Raw genomic sequence first — 25,663 nt, forward strand, 5'->3', positions numbered from 1 at the left:
CTCCAGGACGCTGTAAAAGCCTCATTGCACGTTATCGCAAACGCTTGGTTGCAGTTGTTGCTGCTAAGGGTGGCCCAACCAGTTATTAGGTTTAGGGGGAAATCACTTTTTCACACAGGGCCATGATGGTTTGGATTTTTTTTCACCTTTAATAATAAACACCTTCATTTACAAATTGCATTTTGTGTTTACTTGTGTTGTCCTTGACTATTGTTTAAATTGGTTTGAAGTTCCGAAACACTTAAGTGTGACAATATAGTGACACACTATAGACAATGCAAAGGAACAGGAAATGAGGAAGGGGGCAAACACTTTTTCACACCACTGTGTATACATATATATATATACACACACACTATATATATATATATATATATATATATATATATATATATATATATATATATATATATATATATATATATATATATATATATACATACATATATATACACACACACTATATACATATATATATATATACACATACATACATATACATATATATATATATATATATATATATATATATATATATATATTACATACACACACTATATATATTAATATTATTATATATTTATATATATTTTTTTTTATTTTTATTATTTTTATTAATTTGCAAGTAAAACAATAAAACAACCTACAGCCTATTGGGCATACCCAGGCTGATTATTACAAACCCCCCCTGAGTCAAACAATCAGGGAACAACCAAATAACCCTCCCCCTCCCCCCACCCGATACACCGCCACCGGCGTGTGCATCCAAACAGAAAAAAGAAAAACCCCCCCCTCCCCCTGTACGCTCCAGCACCACTGCACATTACTCAGGACAGTTACTTAATTCGCCCATGCTCCACCGCAGTCCACACTCAGACCCAGGATAAAATATGCATGCATCACCCTTCACCTACCAAGCCCCCATTGCCCACGTAAATACTGACCCAAGGTTACATGAATATCACACAACTTAGAACTCTTCCCCTAATCACTAATGAAACTCCATCAGTCCGGATTCAAGTCAGCGTTGGTGTCACGCGACTCCGTCCAAATACCCCATACTTTATGAAATTTAGTGCCACACCCTCGCGAAAGGTAGGTGGCCCTGTAAAGAGGGAGAGCCGTATTCACTAAGTGCTTCCAAAAATTAATAGAGGGGGCTACCGGGGCCTTCCATTTGAGAACAATCGACTTACGGGCATAGTACAGCAATAAGCCCAGGAGTGTTCTGAGCGCTCGGCGTGGAGCCAGCGGCTCGACCAGTCCTAAGAGGCATATCTCGACCGATAAAGGTATGTTAACGGTGGTAACCGCCAGAATAAAATTAGTCACCTCCACCCAGAACCCAGCTATCTGAGGACAGCTCCAGAACATGTGTATGAAATCCGCCGAAAGTGAGTTGCATCTCCAACAAGAATCAGGGACAGATGGATAGATTCTGTGAAGACGTTGCGGAGTGTAATATACCCTATGCACTATTTTGAATTGCACCAATCTATCTCTGGCTGACACTAACTGTAGGAAAGGATACTCCCATACATCTTCCCAGTCCTCCGTATCCAAGGAGGGAAAATCAGCCTCCCACCTTGCCCTTTGGAGTTCCAGACCGGTATGGACACCTGGGAGTAATACCTTGTAGATAGCAGACAACGGTTTGGACAGATCAGCATCTCTGAGCAGAGATTCCAACCTTAAGGGGTAAAATGCGACGGGGGCATTTCCAAACTGCGTTCGAAAGGCATGATTAAGTTGTAAGTATCTGAATAAGTGTGAGTTGGGCAGTGTAAACTGTTGTTTCAGCCTGTCAAAGGTCTGAATTTTGCCCTCAAAACAGAGTTGATCAATATATTTAATACCCCTGCTTGCCCATACACTAGGGTCGGGAATAGAGCCAAATTCCGGTAAATTCGGATTGAGCCAAAGAGGACTATGCGGGGAGATGTGTCCCGAGGGTACGGGGCGCATCAGATTGGCAGCCTTCCATGCCCTTATAACCGCCCTCATTGCAGCAGTAAGAGGAAAAGGGGCTCGCAGACCGCGATACACCAAGTGTCTTAGTGCCTCATACGACCCCAACCACGCCGCTTCCAGGACCACCGCCGCATTGGACTCGTCTGAAACCAGCCAATTATGAGCATGGGTCAGAAGAGCCGCCACATAGTAGGAGTGCAAATCCGGGCAAGCCAATCCACCCTCCCCCCAAGGCCTCTGCAATACCGTGAGCTTAAACCGTGGCTGGCCAGCGCCCCAGAGAAAGGACACCAAAAGAGAATTTATTGTGCGAAATATTTTTTTAGGAATCCAGACTGGAGCATGTCTGAGAACATAGAGAAAAGCAGGCAAAAGCTTCATCTTAAATAAATTAATTCTCCCAATCAAGGTGAGAGGGAGATGCGACCATGCCTTCAGTCTAGTCCTCATCCGCCGCACCAGTGGATCCAGATTGAGGGCACAAAAATCAGAGGTAGAGGGGGAAATGTAAATCCCCAAATATTTCATTGTATCTGTCCACATGAGTGGCAGGTTGGGATCCGCAGCTGCCTTGGCTTCCCTGTCTATTGACAAAATTTGAGATTTATCCCAGTTTACCTCAAGCCCTGAACAGTCAGTGAAGTGAGAAAGAATAAGTAGCGTCTCCCTGAGAGACTGGGCCGGGTCACTTAAAAAGAGTATGAGGTCATCTGCATATAAGGCTACCTTCTCCTGTATGGAACCCACCTGTATCCCTCTAACTCCCTCCGCTTTCCTGAGGGCCGACGCGAGTGGCTCCATTGCCAGGGCAAACAGAGCCGGTGACAATGGACAACCCTGCCGCGTTCCTCTCCTAACAGCAAAGGGCTCTGACAGGGCGCCACCCAGCTTAATCTGCGCCAAGGGCTCCTTATATAAAATATGTATCCAATTACAAAATCCCACTCCAAAACCCATGGCCTCCAAAACTAAGGACATAAACTGCCAGGCCACAGAGTCAAAAGCTTTTTCAATATCCAGTGTAACTATGACCCTCGTAGAAGACTCAGTGGCCGGCAACTGCAAATGTGTAAACATATTTATATATATTAATATTTATATTACAGAGAAGATTATGTTCCCAAAACAAAACACCATTATATCATACTAATAGGGACCATTAGTAAATAAAACCCTTTGATGGATATATTCCAATTTTTGTATTCATTTTATACATAATATTGTATCTTATTTGCGTTTGCTTTACTACTTTTATTATAAAAAGGTATTTTAATTTATGGCATTTACTAATGTCCAAAGTTTAGAATCTTTATCACCCTTCAGAGGATTTACAAATATATCCCTCTTCAGAGGAGACACAGCATTCTGTATTTAATATACTGACTTATTTCTCCAGTCCATGTTATTTATCCCATTAAAGTTTAGGCAATTAAGCAACATTAGATTGGGGGGGGGGGGGGGGGACTTTATTTATGGGATTACCAATATTTAATGGATATCCTTTACGTATGCAAAATAATATGGCAATGTGCTAGCAAGGTATAGCAGAGTTACCACAAGCCAATTAGCAGTTCTTTATATATGCAAAGTTTCCTTTACACAATTGTTTTGTTTATTTGTTTGATGTTGAAGAGGAAGAGTAGCGAGATATACCCGATAGAGAAGGCTGGATTAATATGAGAAGTGACGTATAGTTATATCAATACAGATTTGCATTCATGGAGACAGCCAAGTGTTATAAATAGATTAATGGAATTTTCCCGACCCCTACCCCTGATGAAGTCAGGTGTGCTTTGACGTAGCGCATAGGGAGGAGTTGAGTGAAGCTTGATCCCAGAGTCATGGAGTTTTTATACACAGAGCTTACTGATTGTTCTGAATCAAATTGAGTGATACATTGTTGTATTTAATAAAATAATGGTTTTAAAATATGGGAGATTTCTCTTTCTATATATGACCTAATGTGGGAGCAAATTGGAGAGTGATTGGAGAGGACATACGCTGGCAGACCAACGGCACTACCAACACAGAGGAGAGACATGCCAACAAGTGTGCTTGAGCTATATGAGAATAATGATCAAGCCCCCACATCACAAGGGGAGCTGCCACCCTCACATTTGAATACACAAGGTGAATATCATTACTTTGGGAGACACTATTATAAAAGAAAAATTTCACTTTTTTGCATTAAGGATTTTTTGGAACTATACAACTACTTTTTGGGGCAATATAGGTACAATCACATTTTAATTGAACGGATTGTTTACACTTTTAAACACAGATGTTATATGAATGGAGTTTCTTTGCATCTTAAAGAATTATGTTCAGATTCATGATAGTGTCTGAGTGCAGGTTTATATATAATATATAGATATATATATGAAGTTTTACATACAGCATATGCATTTTAATGCACTTCATGTAGCACAGAGCACTTTTAAATAGTAGAAAGATCATACATTTTAAATTGAAAAAATACCCATGGAAATTGTTTAGCTACTGAAAGATACACACATTTGCAAATTTTTTTTTTTTTTTTTACAACATTGAGACTCTATTTTTGTTTGGAAATTTCAACATTGTAAGCAAAGCGCCACATATTTTTATTTAATTCTCTGTATACACGTGGGGACACCTGTGCAGATGTGAGTGGCTGCTAAAATATCTAACATTATCCATAACAGGTAGCGCATACGGACTGCTGCACTTTATCTTTACACCTGGAGTCCGTAATCCAGAAAAAGCAAGCAGATAAGAACTTTTGACTTTCCTTCTCTGCATATCCCCCCCCCCTTTAGGTCAGTCACTCAAAGTACTACGTTTGTTTAGATAGGTATATGCAGCATGCATTCCACCCATGTTTGAAACCGGTTTAAAAAATGTCCACGTTCCATCTGCATTCCTTTAGAAAGGTTTCTGGCCTGAAGTTGACCCCCTTCTGTCTCCCATTTGCCCTAAATAAAAGTGGAAGATAGGAAGCTGGTATTACCTGCGCAACAATCTATAAATGTTGCCTGTGGGCAACTGCATCCTCTCGATGTATAGTTAGCCAATTTGTAATTTAAACGTGCTCGCTATTAAGTAAACCTAATGAAATCCAATGAAAATCAATATGGTACCTTCATAAACAGAAAATAAATAACCTTATGTGCCAAATTAAAGTGCTAATGCATAATTAGCCATAAACTACTATATCCATAAACAATCCTTCAATAAAATTAATCTGTGCCTAAAGTCAGTGACAACATAAAGTGATAGTGCTTAAACTAAATATCACTTTACAAATTCATATCTCTTGCAATCAAATAAATCAGTAAAGTCCATAGTGATGAACAAGAAATCCTCTTGTTAAAAGTGCTAGTGCTCTAAACTCATGTGAAGTGACGATTTTCTTCATAAAGTGCCCATCACCGCCAACACTCCACTGTGCAGTTGAATGTGCCCCAACCTCAATGGGTTTAAACTCAAGTGGAGGTGACCCCCCCATCTAGCTTATATCAAAAGAGTTCAAATTAAGATTTCCCACAGCGATGTGCGTGGCTGCTGGTCCTTTGCCTATAGTTTACTTCACAAAGCCTCAGCTTATTACTAATTCAGGGGAAAGAGGATCAAACAGAGGGTCTCAGTGTATATCATCTTTATTAAAAGCCATAAAAAAAATGTAAATGACACTCCGTTATCAGTGCCCTCCCGGCACCCTGGAACTATCTACCAGTTAGTTTACACCATCACTGCATCTATTTGTTATGCAGACCTGAAGGGACGCGCTTGCCTCTACACGTATGAGTTTCAACTAGATAAGGACATCAGAGGGCTATGCATTTAGTTTAGGAAATAGCACTTTATATTGTAACTGACTTTATGAACAGCACAGATTAATTTTATTGAAGGATTGTTTTTTGTGGATAGAATAATTTATATATGATTATGCACTAGCACTTTAATTTGGCACATAAAGTTATTGATTTAGGCTTATTAAAAAAGGTACCATATTGATTTCATTGGATTTACTTAATGGAGAGCACGTCTTAATTACAAATTACCTACATTAAAGCGGAACCACATTTTAAACAACGTGAGCAGGGAGGTTCTTTATTGCAAAAAGACTTGCAATGTCTCTTCTGCAATTAAATAAAAACTTACCTGCCTGTCCGTAGTCCTCTTTAAAGCTGCACCTGCACATTTCAGTTTACATTGGGGGAAAAGTGCTTGTGTGCCGGAATGACCGAACTCCAGCGCATGTTCTGGAGTTACGTCATCCCACTCCGACAAATCCAGATCGCCACAGACTGGCACTCAGAAGAAACCAGAGAAAAGACTCAGATTCTTGAAGCAGAGGAAAGATTTTGTGAACATCAATTCTTTAAATTATTAAAGCTCCTTTACACTGCCCATCACAACCAGGCCACTGGTATTTGCAGAAAAAAAGACCACGTGGAAATTGCAATGGCAGATCCATATTTCTCATAGAAAATAAAATTACCTTCAGTGATTAGCCACATAATCAGTCTTGTATACTTACCAGTTGGATGTAAATGTGAATCCCACAAAAGGCAGAAGATGAGCAGAAAACCCATTAAGGTTATTTGGAGGTAATGTTTCCTGGAGAAATGTAAAGTCATATCTACTTTATAAAATGTTAGTTGGTTTATATATTAATATTTGCAGCAATATATAAAATGCATTTGAGTAGGCATAGCTATATAATCTTGTGATAAAAAAATAAATAAAAATTCGCACAAATTTCACATGGCTGTAAAAACTATGTTGAATGCCAAAACCACCCTCCAACCCCGTTTTGCATAATCTAGGATATAAACACTTCCATGTATTAGGGAAATTTCTCTTCCCTTATTTTTGTCTGTAAACTTAACAGGAAGGATAACAAAAAATAGGTTTTGCCCTTAATTACATTTTAGGGGGAAAAAAATCTGTTGCATGCATTTCTATTCTGCATTAAAGCCCTTTATTTATTTTATGCCATCTGAAATATCATCATAGACCTGGCACATTTAACATGAGCTTAATTTTTTTTTCTTTTTTTTTTTTAGCTAGCATAGAAATTGAACATATAAACAGGAAATCATCACCAACCGAACTTTTTAAAGAATCATCATCCACATCAAAGTTGGAGGTGTCTGCTGGGTTGTCAACCTCAGGGATGTAGGGTGGAACAGCAGTATGTAATTTATCCCAATCTACTCCGCTAAAGAATGGGTGTTTCTTAAAATCACTGACACCACCTCTTCCAAGGCGTTTCTCTTGCCGGCATATGAGTTGCTTAATGAGATCCTTTGCATGTTCAGATACATCAGTAATGTCAGATGGAAACTGCAGATGTTCCTGCACCAGACAGTAATAGTTAGACAGATTGTATCAAAACGAAGGCACTATACAAATAATCTAAATGTGGAATCATGTTAATTCAAAAACCAAACAGCTGCATTGGTAAAACACCCATATGACCCTATTTCAGATTTCTATTGACACAGTATGCTTCAAGGGAGATACAATCACTTGCTACACCTACTGATAAGTCAGCAAATTTAGTTACCAGTGAATAAGTTACTAAAGATCTCCTGTGTAGCTCTAAACTATTTATCTATGGATGATGATTTTTTTTTTTGTTCAACAACTAGCAAATATTGGGAAAAAAAAAAAAAATAAGAGGGAGGAAAGAACACTAAAATATGTGGAGGGAGGAGAGAAAAAAAAAAAAAGGGAAAGAAATTTAGAATGAGAGTAGCCTTAAACGCCAGACATACTTTCGTTGACCAACAAAGTGGTCATATGGTCCTTGACTACGGCAAAACGAAAAAGGAAGGTTTCTCCCATGCCCTGGCTATGGTTTGTTTTGGCGGGCAGAAATGGGTAGGTGCCAGCTTCTGTAGGTAAGAAACAAGGCCCTGAATCAGGCAGTGCAACAGGACCAATTTGGAATCTTTTCAGATATGTAGGTGGAACAGTGTATACAATTAGTCCAAAGACCCTGGACCAAAATATGACCAATCGTGGACAGGACCAACTATATTGGGGAGGATTTCCGCTTTGGCCACAGCCTCCAACACATCCATCGCTGTAGGTGTTTTGCATGTGGGCCAATGCCCTCTTAAAGCACAGCTCCACCCAAAAGGGGATGCTCTGCTTGTTTGCTTCCTCCCCCTCTGCTGCCACATACCTTTCGGGGGCAGTGCCGGCATCCGAGAGCCGATTTAAAAAAAAAAAAATGGTGAACATGCGTGAATCAATTGGACGACCACCACATGAACTCTCTCGGTTGTTAAAGGCCTGCTGGGAGGAGAGGATTGTTTCAGATTGGGAGGTGGTGGTAAGAAGGGTGACATAAGGTTACCTGAATAGCAGTCCCAAATCCTCAGACATGACGACATCACCAGAATTTTCAGTATGGTCCATTATTAAACCGTCCTGCATTCCCTGCACCACCTCCTCACTGCAACATTTACTTGTATATAGGATTTGCTGCTGCAGAAGTGCATAGCAAAGGTAACTTAACCACTTCCAGACTGCCGCATGCTGATATAAATCCTATCTTTTAAGAGAGATATCTTTGTTATGGCAGCAGCTTGCTGCCATAACCCTGGTATCCTCTTCAGCAGGCCGTCCGGTTTTTAATAATAGTGGTCTCTGTGGCGGATTATCGGAGCCCTCTGCCGCTTACCGGTGGCGACGATCGGATCCTTCTCCTTCCTGGGTATGAAGACGAGTGAGGGGAAGATGGCCCCCCACCCGTGTCCATACCATTGCAGGGCGGAAGCGACGTCAAAACGTCACTTCCGCCCATAGTTCTTAAAAGGGCCATTTTTTTTCTTCTTTCAAATTATAGTTTTTTTTATCAGCATTTTAGCATGAATATGAGATCTGAGTTTTTTTTTTTCACCCCAGATCTCATATTTAAGAGAACCTGTGATGCTTTTTTTCTATTATAAAGGATGTTTAATTTAACTTATAATAGGGATGAAAGTCTTTTTTTTTTTTTAAGAACCGTGTAAAAATTAAAAAGGTAAAATAAATAAGGAAAAAAAACATTAAAACGCTCCCCGTCCCGCCAAGCATACGCAAGTAACGCCCGCATATGAACTGTTAAAACCACACACGTGAGTTATCACCATGATCGGTAGAGCAAGAGCAATAATTCTAGTCCTAGACCTCCTCTAACACAAAACATGCAACCTGTACAATCTTTTAAACTAAGCCCATGGAGATTTTTTTAAGGGTAAAAGTTTGTCACCATTCCACGAGTGGGTGCAATTTTGAAGTGTGACATGTTGAGTATCAATTTACTGAGCGTAACATCTTTCACAATATAAAAATTGGTCTAACTTTACTGTTGTCTTAATTCAAAAAAGTATTTTTTCCAAACAAGTGCACTTGTAGGACCGCTGCACAAATACGGTGTGACAGAAAATATTGCAACGACTGCCATTTTATTGTCTAGGGTGTTAGAAAAAAATATTTATAATGTTTGGGGGTTCTAAGAAATTTACAAGTTAGAAACAGTTATTTTTTAGCTAGAAAACAACAAATCTCAGAAAGAGGCTTGGTCCTTAAGTGGTCACGTAAAAAACAAAACTACGCTTCCCCATTTTTATCCAGGTTCCAGCTGACACACGGAATGCACATTTGCTCTACAAGCATGTGCAATGTCAGTCGGGAATTTTGTGAATGCAAACCTGTGAAATTGGTGCCAATATTGCCAATGTTTAAACAAGCCCAATTTGATCTGATCTCATTGTTGCACTAAATTTATGCAGATTTCTTCCTCCTTGTTGCAATTAGGAAAAACTTTCGTTTTTTGTTTTGAGAGAGTTAAAGATTTGAACCCCTGTTAGGTTTTTATTGATGTCTTGTGTCCCTGTTATGGAGACCCGCCCTCGCCATTTGTTTACCTTTATCACAGAAAGAAAGAAATTTCAAAATCCTGTGTGGTCAACAGAACAGAAATAGAGAGCAAATCTTCCAATGGGGACACTAGCTCTGGTGAGAACCAAGGATTTCCTCACATTTCACTCCTTTCCTGTTCTGACTATGGGACTGTGAAGAAAAATCTCCACAAAAAGGACACTGGAGGGTAAGAAAACAAAAAACCAAGACAAAGCAAAAAAAAAACCTCCCTTACGCTAACAAAAAAAAAAAAAAAAAAAAAAGTTTTGCCTTAAATTCTACTTTAATGTTAAAAGGAAGAAAGATTTCTTAAACGGAGACATAATTGTGAAATGGAAGGCAATTGATAAATGTTTTTCAATTTTTTTTACAAACATGTGAAAAGTGTGGCATGCATATGTATTCAGCCCCCCTAGTCAATACTTTGTAATATATTTGCCCATTTTTCTTTGCAAAATAACTCAAGCTCTGTCGGATTGGATAGGGAGCATCAACAGCAATTTTCAAGTCTTGCCACAGATTCTCAATTGGATTTAGGTCTGGACGTTGACTGGGCCAATTTAACACATGAATATGCTTTGATTTAAACCATTCCATTGTAGTTCTGGCTGTATGTTAAGGGCCGGTTCACACAGCGAGCCGCGGCGAGGCGTCTCCGACTTACCTCGCCGCGACTTGCGGGGAGCTCAGCGGCGACTTGCAGAGGACTTCTGTATAGAAGTCAATGCAAGTCGCCCCCGAAGTCGCCCCGAAGTAGTACAGGAACCTTTTTTCTGAGTCGGAGCGACTCGAGTCGCTCCTCTCAGAACGGTTCCATAGTACTGAATGGGGGCGACATGCGGGAGCAAGGCGAGGCGAGCCGTGTCGCCTCGCCTCGCCTCGCAGTGTGAACCGGCCCTTAGGGTCCTTGTCCTGCTGGAATTTAAACCTCCGCCCCAGTCTCAAGACTTTTGCAGACTCACAGGTTTTCTTCTAATGCTGCTTACACACAACCAGATTTTCCGGGAGATAAGGTCCGACGGAATCATTTCATCGGATGCCCTGATCGTGTTTGGGCTTCAGCTGACCTTTTTTTTTTAAAGTCTGACGGACCTAGAAATAAAACAAGTTTTAAATCTTTCCAACGGAATCAATTCCTATCGGGAAAACCATTCGTCTGTATGCTAGTCCGATGGACCAAATCCGACGCAAGGGCAGCTATTGGCTACTTCCTTTTCTAGTCCCGTTGTACGTCATCGCATTCGAAACAGACTTTGGTGTGATTGTGTGTAGGCAAGTCCGTTTGATCGGAACTCTGTCAGAAAGTCCATCAGAGTTTGTTCTGACGGAAAGTCCGGTCGTGTGTACGCGGCATTAGATTGACCTGTATTTGGCACCATCTATTCCCCCCCCCATCAACTTTTACCAGCTTCCCTGTCTCTGCTGAAGAAAAGCACCCCCACAAGATGATGCTGCCACCATCATGTTTCACGGTGGGGATGGCATGTTTAGGGTGATGTGCAGTGTTCGTTTGCCGCCACATAGCATTTTGCTTTTGGGCCAAAAAATTAGAGTTACGCTTACCGGTAACGTCTTTTCCAGTAGTCTTTCAGGACAGCCACTATGAGAGATAGACTCCTCCTCTTCCTCTGGAAACACTGCGCCAGCCCATAAATTCTTACTTCCCCTGCCGGACCTCAGTTTATATCGAGATTACCTCCGGCCAGCTGGGGAGACACAAGAACACATTAATAACATATTTATCAAATACCATTATCTTGCTGCGCTCTGGTCTTTTGTAAGACTCCCCCCAATTTTCAGGTGGGAACTAGGGCTGTCCTGAAAGACTACTGGAAAAGACGTTACCGGTAAGCGTAACTCTAATTTTCCCTAATCGTCTTTCAGGACAGCCACTATGAGAGGATAAACGAGCACTTACCAGTTAGGGTGGGACTACAGCTTGCAAAAACCTTTCGCCCAAAGGTCTGCTCACCTGCCGACACCAGATCCACTCTGTAGTGTTTTACGAAAGTGGAGTAGCTGGACCATGTTGCTGCTCTGCAAATCTGTTCTGGCGTTGCTCCCGCTCTTTCTGCCTGGGAGGCTGCCATAGCTCTAGTAGAGTGTGCTTTAATACCCACTGGGATTTCTTTCCCTGCAACTGAATAAGCCTGCTCGATGGCTACTCTGAGCCATCTAGCAATAGTGCGTCGGGACGCTTTACAACCTTTTCTGGCCCCGGAAAACAAAACAAATAAGGAGTCTGACCTTCTGAATGTCTTGGTCAGTTCTAAATAGTGTAGGATACATCTCCTAACATCCAAATAATGAAATTTTAGTTCCTTCTCGCCAGAGGGATTGGGACAAAAAGAGGGCAAAACAATTTCCTGGCTTCTATGAAAGCTGGATGCCACTTTCGGCAAAAAGGCCGGATCGGTCTTTAAAACTATCCGGTCCGGAAAAATAACGCAAAAGGGAGCCCTGACTGATAAGGCCTCCATCTCACTGACCCTCCTGGCAGTTGTTACTGCTACCAGAAACACTGTCTTCAGATTAAGCTCTCTCAGAAAACACTCCTTTAAAGGCTCAAGGGGGGTCCAGTTAAGCTCTGCAAAACTAAAGATAAATCCCATCTGGGAAAGGACAGACCCTGGACCGGTCTCTGTCTGGACAGGGCCCTAAAGAACCTGACTACCCATGGGTTGGCAGCCAAATGATCTTCCAAATAAACACTGAGGGCTGATACTTGACCCCTAACGGTACTAATGGATAAGCCTTTATCTGCCCCACATTGTAAAAATTCCAAAACTGCGGAGGAGCTCCGTACTGGGAAAGAGCTCTCTGCGCACCACTTGTTGAAACGTAACCAGACCTTTTCATAGATCTGGCGAGTTTCCTTTTTCCTACTGTCCAGGAGGGTAGAAACTAGTCTCTCTGAAAATCCTTTAGATTTTAATAAACCTCCTCCTCAGTAGCCAGGCCGCTAACTTCCACTGGCGTACTCGTGGGCAGAGGACTGGCCCCTGAGAGAGGAGATCGCCCCGAGGGGGCAAGAGTAGGGGAGGTTCTACCGCCAACTGCTTTAGCATTGAGAACCATGCTCTCTTGGGCCAATGCGGTGCCACCAGAATCAGAGATGTGTTTTCCATTTGAAACTTTCTCTGAACTGCTGGCAACAATGCTGGAGGTGGGAAGGCATAGCAAGTTCTGAAGTGCCAATTCTGGTTCAAGGCGTCCACACCTAAGGCTCACTCTCCCCTTCTCAGGGAGAAAAAACAGGGGGTTTTTGCATTGTTTCTGGACGCAAAAAAGTCCACCTCTGGAGAACCCCATCTCTTTATTATGAGATTGGGTTCTCAACCAGGAGGTTTTCAATCGCCCTCCCTCAGCCTCTTTCGGCTGAGAAAGTCTGCTACCACGTTTTTCTCTCCCCTCAGGAAAACTGCTGAGAGCGAAAGGGTGTAGGTCTCGGCCCAGCTCAGGATCTCTGTCGCTAAAGACAACAGGGCTCCGCTTCTCGTGCCACCCTGCTTGTTTAAATAGGCCACTATGGAGGAGTTGTCCGACCGCACCTCAATGTGGTGACCCCAGAGCTCTTTTTTGAAGAATCTGAGGGCTAGTCCCACTGCCCTCAATTCTTTCCAGTTGGACGATCGAGTCAACTCGCTGTCCTCCCAAGTGCCCTGGGCTAGAAGGGAACCCAAATGTGCCCCCCAGCCTTTTCCACTTGCATCTGTGGTCACTACCCGAGAAACCGGGATGAGCCACAGACGCCCTTGCGACAGATTCGTCACTTTCCTCCACCACCAGAGGGATCTCTTTACTTGGTGTGGAATATGTACTAGGGTGTCTAGAGCCTCCTGACTGTGGTCCCACACCCCTAGGATGAAGGTCTGTAGGGGACGAAAATGTAGCCCTGCCCACTGCACTGCTGGGAGGGTAGATGTAAGGAGACCCAATACTGACATCAGAACCCTTATGGAAACCAGCTGGTTGCTCTATAGAGAGGCCACCGCTCTGTCCAGCTTTTGTACCTTTTCTCTTGGTAGAAAAACTCTCAACGGTGTTGAGTCCAACAGGAAACCTAGATAGGAGATCTGTTGTGAGGGGATCAGGCTGGACTTTTCCAAGTTCAGAAGCCACCCCAGGTCTGTAAGGACCCCTTTGGTTAGATCGAGATCCTTGACCAACTGTGTTGGGGACGCTGCAAATAAAAGCAGGTCGTCCAGGTAGGCTATTATACATATCCCTTGGAGCCGAAGAAAGGCCATGGCTTCTGCAGGGCCTGAAACTGAAAATGTACTGTTTCTCCCCCTAAATCTATGGCAAGGCGTAGAAACTTCTGCGAGGCCTCCACTTAAGGGATGTGTAAATACGCGTCCCTTAGGTCCAGAGATACCATGAAACAGTTGCGGGGCAGAAGAGCCCTTACTGAAAAGATCGACTCCATGCGGAATCTTTTGTATGTCACTGAAGCGTTCAGGGGCTTTAAGTACAGAATAAATCTGAACTTTCCTGAGGGTTTTTTTACTACGAAGATGTGAGAATAAAACCCCCTTCCCTCTTCTGCTTTTGGGACCCTGAGAATAACATCCTGATTCTCCAATTCCCTCAGAGCTTCTAGCAAGGCCTCGGCCTTTACCATGCACCTGGGTAGATGCGTGACAAGGAGCCTTTGAGGGGGTGGTCTTAAGAATTCCAAGAGGTACCCCCTTATTACCCTTAAATAAATTGATTGGGGGATATTGTCTCCCACTGTGGTAGAAAGGCCCCCAGTCTTCCTCCCACTGTAGCTGGAATGTCACTGGGTTTTACGGGGCTGGACAGGATGGCGAAAAATCGCCCCTCCTCTGCCCCTGCCTTTTTGGGGCCAGGTTTTCTTTTTCCCCTCTGGTTTAGGGGTTTCCCTACGCCCTTGCGGACGAAACCCCTTTTTTGTTTGTACGGGGGTTTTCCGTTTAAAAAGGGAAAGGATTTTTTCCTGTCCGCTGTCCGGTCTAGAACAGTCTCTAGCCCTGGGCCAAAAAGGAGGTCCCCCGTCAGGGGTATCCCACAGTTTTATCTTGGAGGCATTATCCCCTGGCCACGTTTTTAGCCAGAGGGCCCTTCTGGCCGAATTGGCTAGAGCCGCCGTTCTGCCTGACATGCGGACGGACTCAGCAGAGGCATCTGCTATGTAAGCGATCCCTCGCAGCATAGTAGGGAAGGACGACAGAATGGTTTCCTTATCTGTGCCTGCCTCAATATGTTGTTGGATCTGTGAGAGCCAGTGCTCTAAATTGCGAGCCACAACTGTAACTGCCATTTCAGGCTTTAGATTGCCGATAGCCGAGTCCCACGTTTTCTTAAGCAGAGAGTCAATCCTTTTGTCCATGACATCTGCCAAGGCCCCCATGTCTTCAAACGCCAAATCTGTGTGTCTAGAGACCTGGGAGAAAGCGGCATCTAATTTGGGATTTTTATTCCAAAGGCATGCCGGGTCCTCTGAAAATGGGAATCTTCTTTTGCGGGATCTAGATAAAAAGGGCTCTCTCCCCGGATCCTGCCACTCCTTTTTAACTGTTTCCATTAAAACTTTGTGCACTGGAAACACCCTTCTTTTTGGTTCCCCTAAACCTGAATACATTTGGTCATGAAGGGTTAGGGGCTTCTTATCCGTCTGGATACCGAGGGTTGTATAAATTGCTTTTAAGAGGTCCTCTACCTCATCAAGGGATAATTTATATCTGGAGGCTTTCCTGGACCCCCCGTCCTGGTCCTCCCCCTCTGAACCCTCCTGGGAATCGGAAGAGGAACTGTCTGGACGTTCCCTTCCTGTCCCTGAAGGGCCTGCAACCTCTGCCCCCCCTGTATTAGCAGGTTGGACCGGAGCAGAACTCTGTGCTAGAGGTGGGGTTGTATCCTGGGGAGATGGACCCGCGGGAAGCTGACATTTTTCAAAAAGGATCTAAAAGAAGAGAAGGTGGACGAGAGCTCTTTGACTGAAGCTGCTAGTCCTGACTCCTGTTCAGATTCCCTTTCCCTAACGAGGGAGTCAATACAGCCTTTGCACAACACTTTGGTCCAAGATTCCCCTAAAATGTCCCTACAGGAGGCACACTTCTTTTTAGAGCTATGCGTAGACCTAGTTTTTTCCGTAGCTTTCTGAAATAAGTAAAAAAGGAAAAAAACTGAAAAGAGACAAAGTCAATACAAAGCTCGGGATACAACCCTGGGTGTGCACTAGACCCTTATTTTAAAAGAAGGGATCTGAGCCTCCCCTCCCCCCTGGCCACCCAGGGGGTCTGCCCCCCCCCCCCCATGATAGAACCATACATTGGGGTGGGGGGATCCTAGATAGAGAGTACCCCTCCCAGGGTGCCCTTACCTTAGGAATGCTGGAGATAGTATCTGTTAGTTGAGCCTCACTACTACAGAGTTCCACGCTGCCTGTGCGCGTTCCGAACTCATCTCCAGCTTGTGCCCGGCCCTCCTATCAGCTCCACGACCCGGAACCGGAAGTCGATCGTATTCGAGGTCAAGCTTTTGCTTCCGCCGGATACGACGTCGCCCGTCGTTCGGCCCGCTCGGTTCAAAGAAAAAAAGGGCGGACTGTACCCTTGTACAGGGAAATCTTTCGAACGGCTTGCCAGCTGCGTCCCTGTAGACGCGATAGGAGTCCCCCACGACCTGAAGCCGCGCTCGACTAGGAAGGGGTGGCAGTACCTGGTGAGGCAAGTAAACCGAACATCCGAACGGTTTGAACCCATCTTTCTCCAAACGAAGCCCCTGCTTCTTTCAACCGGGTTCTTTAACGAAAAAATGGCCACAGCCTCCCCGACTGATCGGCCTGGTTCCTTTGCACAGTGTCTCCCCGCTGGAGGAAACACTAATAACTGAGGTCCGGCAGGGGAAGTAAGAATTTATGGGCTGGCGCAGTGTTTCCAGAGGAAGAGGAGGAGTCTATCTCTCATAGTGGCTGTCCTGAAAGACGATTAGGGAAAGTTCAATTTTCGTCTCATCTGACCAGAGCACCTTCTTCCACAAGTTTGTTGTGTCCCCCACATAGCTTCCCGAAAACAGGATTTCTTATGGCTTGCCTTCTTCTTACTACTCTTCAATAAAGGCCTGATTTGTGGAGTGCATGATTAACAGTTGTCCTGCGGACAGAGTCTGCCACCTGAACTGTGGATCCCTGCAGCTCCTCTAGAGTTACCATTGGCCTCTTGGCTGCTTCTTTGTTAAATGATATTCTTGCCCGGCCTGTTAGCTTAGGGCAGTGATGGTGAACCTTGGCACCCCAGAAGTTTTGGAACTACATTTCCCATGATGCCCATGCACTCTGCGGTATAGTTGAGCATCATGGGAAATTTAGTTCCAAAACCTCTGGGGTGCCAAGGTTCACCATTACTGGCTTAGGTGGATGTCCATGTCTTGGTAGGTTTGCAGTTGTACCATGCTCTATTTTCGGATGATGGATTGAACAGTGCTTCATGAGATGTTCAAAGCTTGGGATTTTTTTTTTATAGCCCAACCCTGTTTTAAACGTCTCCACAACTTTATCCCTGTACTGTCTGGTGTGTTCCTTGGCCTTCATGATGCCTTTTGTTCACTACGGTTCTCTAACAAACCTCTGAGGGGTTAACAGAACAGCTGAATTTATACTGAGATTAGATTCAACAAAGGTGAACTTGATTTACTAATTAGGTGACTTCTGAAGGCAATTGGTTCCACTAGATTTTAGCTAGGGGGCTGAATACAAATGCACACACAATGCACACTATACTTTTCAGATATTTGTTAAAAAAAAAAAAAAAAAAAATTGAAAACCATTTATCATTTTCCTTCAACTTCAATTATGTGCCACATTGTGCCGGTCTATCACATAAAATCCAAATACATTTTTAAGTTTTTGGTTGTAAAAGAATAAAATGTGGAAAATTTCAAGGGGTATGAATACTTTCAAGGCACTGTATCTGCTTATTTTTGCTGTTGGTTGCTTGTTAAAGTGATTCTACCTACTCCTAAAGTATGTAGGTGGAGCCTTCATAACCTGCGCCCATCAGCTTTTTTTTTTTTCCAATAGTTTTTATTTCAAGTTTTCAAAATGTTTCCATAATAAAACAGAAGTACACAATAAGTAACCATTTTTGCTGAGGTATTTACCGCACCATCTATTAACGATAAAACCTTCCAATAATATGATCCTGACATTTTGCTTTCTGGGGTAACGTTGACATCATTACTGCTACAACTATGTCCCTCTGTAAGAATCTATATAGACTGTTACTGGTATTTATATTAGGATTTTCCTCCTTATGTCAGACCAATTGGAGATGGCCGGTATAGACAATTAAACCCAACGAGAGATAGGTGAAGAAAGTAAAGAATAAAAAAGTTAGAGTTTCAGAGGTTTAGAAAGTGACCCCCCCATACCCCAATCCCCACTCCCGCCTGCCCCCCTTTATGGCTATATCATTCTATGATTTCCTGCTAAATACTGGATCCGGGGGCTCCATATTTTTTCGAACTGCTGCATTTTGTCATTTAATATCGCTGTCACTCTTTCATTAGTCATGATCCAGGAGAGTCTGAGCTGGCCGAATGGCACCACAGCCAATTTCCATGATTTCGCTGTTACGATTCTCGCTGCTGTAAATATAAATATTAGGTGCTTTTGAGGTTTTGGGGCTGAATCTATCTCTGCCCCTAGCAGTGCCTGTTTCGGGGATTTAATTAAATTTACCTGGGTGAGGGAATATATAAAATTATATACCCTAATCCAGTAGCGTTTCACTTTAGGGCATTGCCACCATGTGCAATACATCGTCCACAGTTGTGGAAGCATCTAGGGGATGCCTCGGGAATAAAGGTCGCCAGTCTTGCTGGGACCATGTACCATCTCAATAAGGCTTTGTAATTTGCTTCTATTAGTGAAGTATTTATGATGTATTTCGCTGCCCCCTGGGCTATTTTGTGCCACTCGCCCAACTCAATACCCCCCCTCCCTGGGGGTCTGCTTCCCATCTCTTCATGTATTCCAGTTTTGCAGCGCTATTCGTGAGAACTGTGTATAGTTCAGAGATATGGCCTCTTATCTTATCATATTGTGCGCAGAAGTATTCCATGGGGGTCATCATAGTGATGTTTGAATTTTTAGATATTGTAGACAAGAAATGCACTCTGTGCGTATCTGTAGTGTTCTGAGATCGGAAACTGGTGCTTTTCTTCTAGTGCCTTTCTTGGCAAGATTCCCCTATGATCACATATCTACTATTCTCATTAGACCCTTATTTGGCCACCATTCGAAACATTCTGGGAGAGAGACCTGGGGTGAATCTTGCGTTCCCCACTAGAGGAGCTAAAGGGGTGTGTAAAGATTGAAAGTTGTGGAATTTAAGTAATCTGTAAGTAATGGAGACAAAGTGCCAGACACAGGATCGGGAGACAGCCAGAGGATGGAGGATATTGGGTGTGTCGTACAGGCTGCCGCCTCTATCCGCATCCAAATTGGACATGGTCGTGAGCTATGGAATCTGGTAATGTGTGCCAGCTGTGCTGCATAGTAGTATTTTTATAGGTCTGGGAAGCCCAATCCACCTATTCCTGGGGGCGCATATTCACCCTAGGCCTCTTATTCCCCCATATAAAAGACAAAACTTTGGTTTGAAATTATTTCAGATCTGGTCTAGCAAGTGCCACTGGTAACGTTCTAAAAAGGTATAATATTCTTTCATTCAGCACTTTCATTTTGACAGTGTGTAGTCTGCCGAACCACAACGGTGGGTGTGTTGACCATTTTGTCAAATCTGGCCCCGGTTTTTTGAACAATGTAGGGTAGTTTTGAGAATATAATATGTTCCAAGATGGAGTAAGATTGATTCCCAGGTATGGGAGTGTCGGTTTTCCACTCAAATTTGTAAGATCTTTTCAGGTTGGAGATTGGGGTATTTTCTAAGGAGATATTCATGGCCTGTGATTTGTCGTGGTTGATTTTAAGACCCGAGATTATTGAAAGTGTTTTAAGTATAGCATATAGGTTGGGGAGAGTTGTAATTGGGGATGAAATGGTCATAAGTATATCATCCGTGAAGAGGATGCATTTGTGTTCTGTGTACCCGCATTCTATTCCTTTAACATCTAAGGAGGTTCTTATCCCTATCGCGAGTGGTTCTAATGCTAGCACAAAAAGTAATGGGGACAAAGGACAGCCTTGGCGTGTCCCTCTTTGTATTTTAATTGGGCCTGAGAAGTAGCCTTTTACTGTTAGTGCTGCTGTCGGTGAGCTATAGAGAGTTTTAAGTGTGGATATGAAGTGGGTTCCGAATCCCAGTCGGGTCAGGACAAAGAGGAGGTAGTCCCAAGACAGGGAATCGAATGCCTTATGAATATCTAGTGAAAGCAACATTCCCCGCTTTGGCCCCCTCCCATCCCAGTTCAAATGGACTGCAAAAATAATATCTATGATTCTTATGTGATCTGCCGTTTGGCGCCCCAGTACAAATCCTGTCTGATCTGGGTGGGTATAATTGGCTAGAAATTAGTTCATTCTGACCGCTAGGATCTTTGTCATAATATTTAAGTCAGTATTGATCAACAAGATGGGGTGGTAATTTTTCGCAGCATCCGTGATCCTTGCCTGGTTTCGGGAGGACATGTATGAATGCTTTATTTTCCTGGTCAGGAATTGCTTTGCCCTGCCGGATCGCCTCCCATCAGCTTTTTAATGCACTCTTGCTGCAAAACATGTAGCCTTAGCAGACTAAACAGTGCTATTAAGTCAGCAGCAAGGATCTCATTGTCATCTCCAACTACTCCCACTAGCTGCTGATGTACATCTAGTGCACTGTCACAGAGGGATGAGGTTACGGAGGAACAATCTAGCTTACAGACCCTTTACATTCTGTATGCTATACAAATAGCGAGGCACAATGGGGAGTAACTGGGGTGCAGACTGCAGAAGAGTTTTAGCTTACCAATTATGCATCACTTAGTCATTTACTGGCTAACTAGTTCATATAGGTCTACATTTATTCTTGGGAAATGATAGGGCTTCTTTAAGGCAGTGAAAAATGTAAAAACTGAAAAATGTTATTTTAAAATGTTTTTACAATGCACTAAGATGTACCTCGAAATAAAGTGAATGAATTCATAACATTTGTAACATCCATGATTTAAATATACAAAAACACAACCTCATGTATTATCTCAAGTGACAAAAAGAATATTCTGTGAAGATGAGGACTTCTGACATATGACTAAATAGAGATTTGATAAATCTAGGGGACTAAAAAAATTATTTTTACCTCATGATTCATTATTTTTCCATATGTCTCTACAAGAGACTCTGCATAGAAAGGAGTCTCCCCAAAGAGAAGTTCATACATGGAGACTCCTAGAGACCACCAGTCACATTCTGTTCCATACTTTCCCTTGCCATCCTCCATAGCTTGTAAAATTTCTGGTGAAATATAGTCCGGTGTACCCACAGCCACTGAAGATTCAACCTATAAAAAAAAAAAAAAAAAAAAAAAAAAAAAAAGTTAGATTCTAGAAGTCCAAGGCAACTTAAAAGGTTTTTTTGGACTCCAACCTTCTCCATCCTCGGACACCACAATAAAAAGAAGCTTTTTTCATTTATAGACTTGTATAGCCCCCACTGTGGAGAAGTAATGTACTGGGTCAGTGTACATCTTCAGCCAGGGATTATAGCGTAAAACATTTTGGAAAAAATAAATAATAGTAAGTTAAGTTAATAAGTTAAACCAACTGCATAACAGGTTATGAAAATTTACAGCTGCCGCAGTTTAACTTGTACTATAAAAAAAGAGCACACATTAAATCCTCCAAACAATTGGGTCACTTACGACTAAAGTAATGTTATGATGAGTGGTTGACATTAGTTGACAAAGACCAGCTACTCATGAGTGAAACATGTTTCACTGGAATTGCAGTGCCTCACAGGCCTAATTTCCGCTGAATCAGATTAAATAGGAGTCATGGTAGGTCCTGGGTCAGGGTGAAATTTTTTCGAGAAACCAGTGACAGCATCCAGTCAATTCCAATATTCAAATAGTTCAGGTGACGTGGTTATCCAAACACAGCCCTCAGCAGGGCTTAAGCATGGAAAAAGGAATCTATTAGAAATTTCTCACTCTCTGCTCAGACTCCATATCATACAACCTAGTGCACGTGAGCCCAGGCCATCACAGACACGCTCATAGGGACATGTCATCACACCAACCTGGGATCATAGGACTCCTGGACAGAATGGCAAACACAGATCGAGGACCAGCCACTGCCTCATGTAGTGATGAGGAGAAGGACCTGTGACCTAACTGGACTTACCAAAAGACTATAGGATTTAAAAGTGTGATTAATGGAATTTAAAATATATATTTATGTGTGCACAAAGTTTTAATCTTTAACCACTTCCCGACCAGCGCACGACGATGTACGTCGACAGAATGGCACGGGCAGGCATATTGGCGTACATGTACCTCCAATCTTCAATGCCGCCCTGCCATCGGGAGCGCGCCGACGGCGGTGCGCTCCCGCGCTGGTCGGGACCCCCGTGAGTCCGGTCGCGGGACCCGCGGACTTGATTGCCGCGAGCATCCCCGCGATCGTCTCACAAGACGGCGGAATAGAGGAAATGCAGTGTAAACAGCATTCCTCCATTCTGCCTAGCAACTAGTGACACTGATCTCTGCTCCATGTGATTGGAGCAGAGATCAGTGTTCACTAAATGAAAGCCCAACCCCCCCCCACAGTTAGTAACACACCCCTAGGAACACTTAACCCCTACACTGCCACCCACTGGTTAACCCTTTCACTGCCAGTGTCATTTACACAGGAATCACTGCATTTATATAGCAGCGATTACTGTATAAATGACAATGGTCCCAAAAATGTGTCAAAAATGTCCGATGGGTCCCCCACAATGTCGCAGTCACAATAAAAATCGCTGATTGCCGCCATTACTAGTAAAAAAAAAAAAATTATTAATAAAAATGCTATAAAACTATCCCTATTTTGTAAACGCTATAACTTTTGCGCAAACCAATCAATAATCGCTTATTGTGATTTTTTTACCAAAAATATGTAGAAGAATACATATCGGCCTAAACTGAGGGAAAAAAATGTTTTTTTTAAATATTTATTATAACAAAAAGTAAAAAATAATGCGTTTTTTTCAAAATTGACGCTCTATTTTTGTTAATAGCGCAAAAAATAAAAACCGCAGGGGTGATCAAATACCACCAAAAGAAAGCTCTATTTGTGGGAAAAAAAGGACGTCAATTTTGTTTGGGAGCCACGTCGCACGACCGCGCAAATGTCAGCTAAATCGACGCAGTGCCGAATCGCAAAAAGTGGTCTGGTCTTTGACCAGCAAAATGGTCCGGTCTGAAAGTGGTTAACGTAGATGGATAGAAAAAGCAAGCATTGAATCAGAATGCAAGAAGTTATAACTTCAAAAGAATAAGTCACTCATTTACATAAACAGGGCCAGTAGTACAATAATTTGCACCAAGAGTACAAGCACTTTTCAACGCAGTGCAGAAATGTTAAAACTTCAGTCAGGTTTCTATTGCTGTCTGCATTCCTGTTGGAGGAAATCCCCTCGTTTCTTTTCCTGGTAACAATCTCTCCCAGCGCTATTCAAAACGTGAAAAAGTTTTGGATAGAGTTACAAATTGACTACGAGTATAAACATACCAACCTTTAAAGTTCAAGAGGTCCCTTGAAGATGTCCTATTAGACGAAACAGTTGGGGCAGAGCTTATGGGACATCATACCGCTGCATGCTTTCAGTGGCCAGTTATGCAAGTTATACAGCCGTGTTTGGAACGTTTACTGGTGTTTCTAATGGAGGAAATTTTAATAAACATGGCTACACTGGCTTGCTTTTTCCAGGAGCTTCTTTTATGAAATATTGGTGTAGCATCACTGTTTGAGTGCAGAGGGTTCCCATGCATTGCTGTTTGAGTGTAGAGCATTCTTGGATATAGACCCTATATTGGAGCGGATATTTAAGACCTCAATTAGCAGATCGTGCTATATGGGCTACATATGCTGGTGGATTTATATTCAAGATCTAATGATGGAGGATTGAACGTTTCTGACACTATATGAATGGACTTTACACAGACTTTTTTGGATCACTTAATTTTATTCTTGATTGCGCAATTTCATTTTTATCACGTTACATTTATATTCATAATATTATGTGGTTTTGAAGTTTGTTATAAAATGAATGCACAGTGGTGCAGAAAACATTTGATTTACAACAGATTTTGTAGAATTTGTATATCTGCCTACTTTTTGCTTGCATCCCTTTCACGCCACAGATTTTGTTATTTCTAGATGTCCACCTTACCAATGGATATCTTGAGGTCAAATGGACCTATTGTCAAGCAAAGAATAATTTTAGGATAATACAAAATGCATGATTACCATGCCATCTGGTTTCATCTTTAGACAGGATCCAAAGTCCGCAAGTCTGATGTGGCCTTTCATGTCAATGAGAATGTTATCTGGTTTTATATCTCTGTGTAGAAGAAAATAACTCAAAATTACTCAAATTACTCTACATACAATTACTTGCAAAGTGGTTTATAAAGACATACAGTAAAGCCCCATACACACTGAGAAAACCAAACAATCTGCCGGTTTTCCTCGAGGTTTCATAGCAAGTCGGAACCGAGGAAGGAAATAATGTATGAAAATTCTCGTACGACAAAAGGCTGTTTTTTGCTTCTGATCATGCACAGTCTTTCGTATCTGCTACTTCTCATACGAAAATAGTAAAACAAAAATCTTCCATTCCCATGTGAGAAGAATCTTGGCATTTATCCCTTTGGAAATTTTGACCCAGAATGTCGGAATCTGCTGTCGAACGTTGTGTACACATCATGAGAAAATCGTGTGATCGTTCCTGGGATGAAAATGTTCACCCGATTTTCTTATAGTGTGCACGGGCCATTAGCCAAGTCTGCTCAACAAAAAATCAAAATGCCAAGGTAAATATTCCATTAAATTTTTGTAAGTTTCACAGGTAAAAGGATTTCAAACTGAACAAGAAAAAAAGAAAACATGCTTGGATGTACATCAGGTCCTTCCGCTTAAAGTGGGGTACCCCCTATAAAAAAAAAAAAAAAAAAAAAAAAAGTCAGCAGCTGCAAATACTGCAGCTGCTGACTTTTAATAATCAGACACTTACCTGTCCCAGGGTCCAGCGATGCGGGGGAACGAAGCCCCCCCCCCCCCTGTTCCCCTCGCGGCGCAGTCATTCATACTGTGGGCACCCGGCTGTGGCTTTACAGACGGGCACCCACTGTGCATGCGCGAGCGGCACAGGGCGCCGTGATACGCCGCAGGGTCACCTGGGACACGTGACAGGTCTCAGGTGACTGTGCGGCGCAAGGGGAAGTGATGTCACCAGCCCGGGCAAGGTAGAAGGCAGACTACGAGGGACCCCCTAGCAACAGGTATTTAGAGGTGAGTAAAAAAAATATATATATATTTTTTTTTTTAAGAATTTTAAACAATTTTTTATTTTTTGGTGGCAACACCATTTTAATATACAAAATACATTTACAGTTTTAATAGTAAATTCAGTGCAGATAAGGCAATTTTGAAAAATCATCTCGTATCCATACACACTGTAGGACCGGGAACACCCAGCTTTCAGATAAAAATGTGCAGGTATAAAAAAGGGGCATTTCGCTTTCCTTACAAAATGGATAAAAATGTTTTGTAATTGCTAAAAAAAAAAAAAAATTTACAATTAGATCACAACTTATTTTTCCATATCAAATCGGAAACCATC

General features: G+C 42.5%; 1 protein-coding gene across 2 annotated transcripts in view; it reads right to left on the reverse strand.

The window, feature by feature from the left end:
- Positions 1 to 25,663, reverse strand: part of CDC42BPG (CDC42 binding protein kinase gamma) — a 304,707-nt gene that overhangs the window by 104,430 nt on the left and 174,614 nt on the right. For both annotated transcript variants that reach the window (XM_077459264.1, XM_077459254.1), the window contains exons 6-9: positions 24,289 to 24,382; positions 21,138 to 21,338; positions 7,066 to 7,314; positions 6,494 to 6,573 (exon numbers count right to left, since the gene is read on the reverse strand). In XM_077459264.1, coding sequence (XP_077315390.1) covers positions 6,494 to 6,573; positions 7,066 to 7,314; positions 21,138 to 21,338; positions 24,289 to 24,382 — 624 coding nt within the window. The remainder of the gene's footprint in view (positions 1 to 6,493; positions 6,574 to 7,065; positions 7,315 to 21,137; positions 21,339 to 24,288; positions 24,383 to 25,663) is intronic.

The sequence above is a fragment of the Lithobates pipiens genome, unplaced genomic scaffold, assembly GCF_037356315.1.
Source record: "Lithobates pipiens isolate NorthernLeopardFrog02 unplaced genomic scaffold, aLitPip1_a1.2 Scaffold_10, whole genome shotgun sequence".
Classification (NCBI taxonomy): Eukaryota; Metazoa; Chordata; class Amphibia; order Anura; family Ranidae; genus Lithobates; species Lithobates pipiens.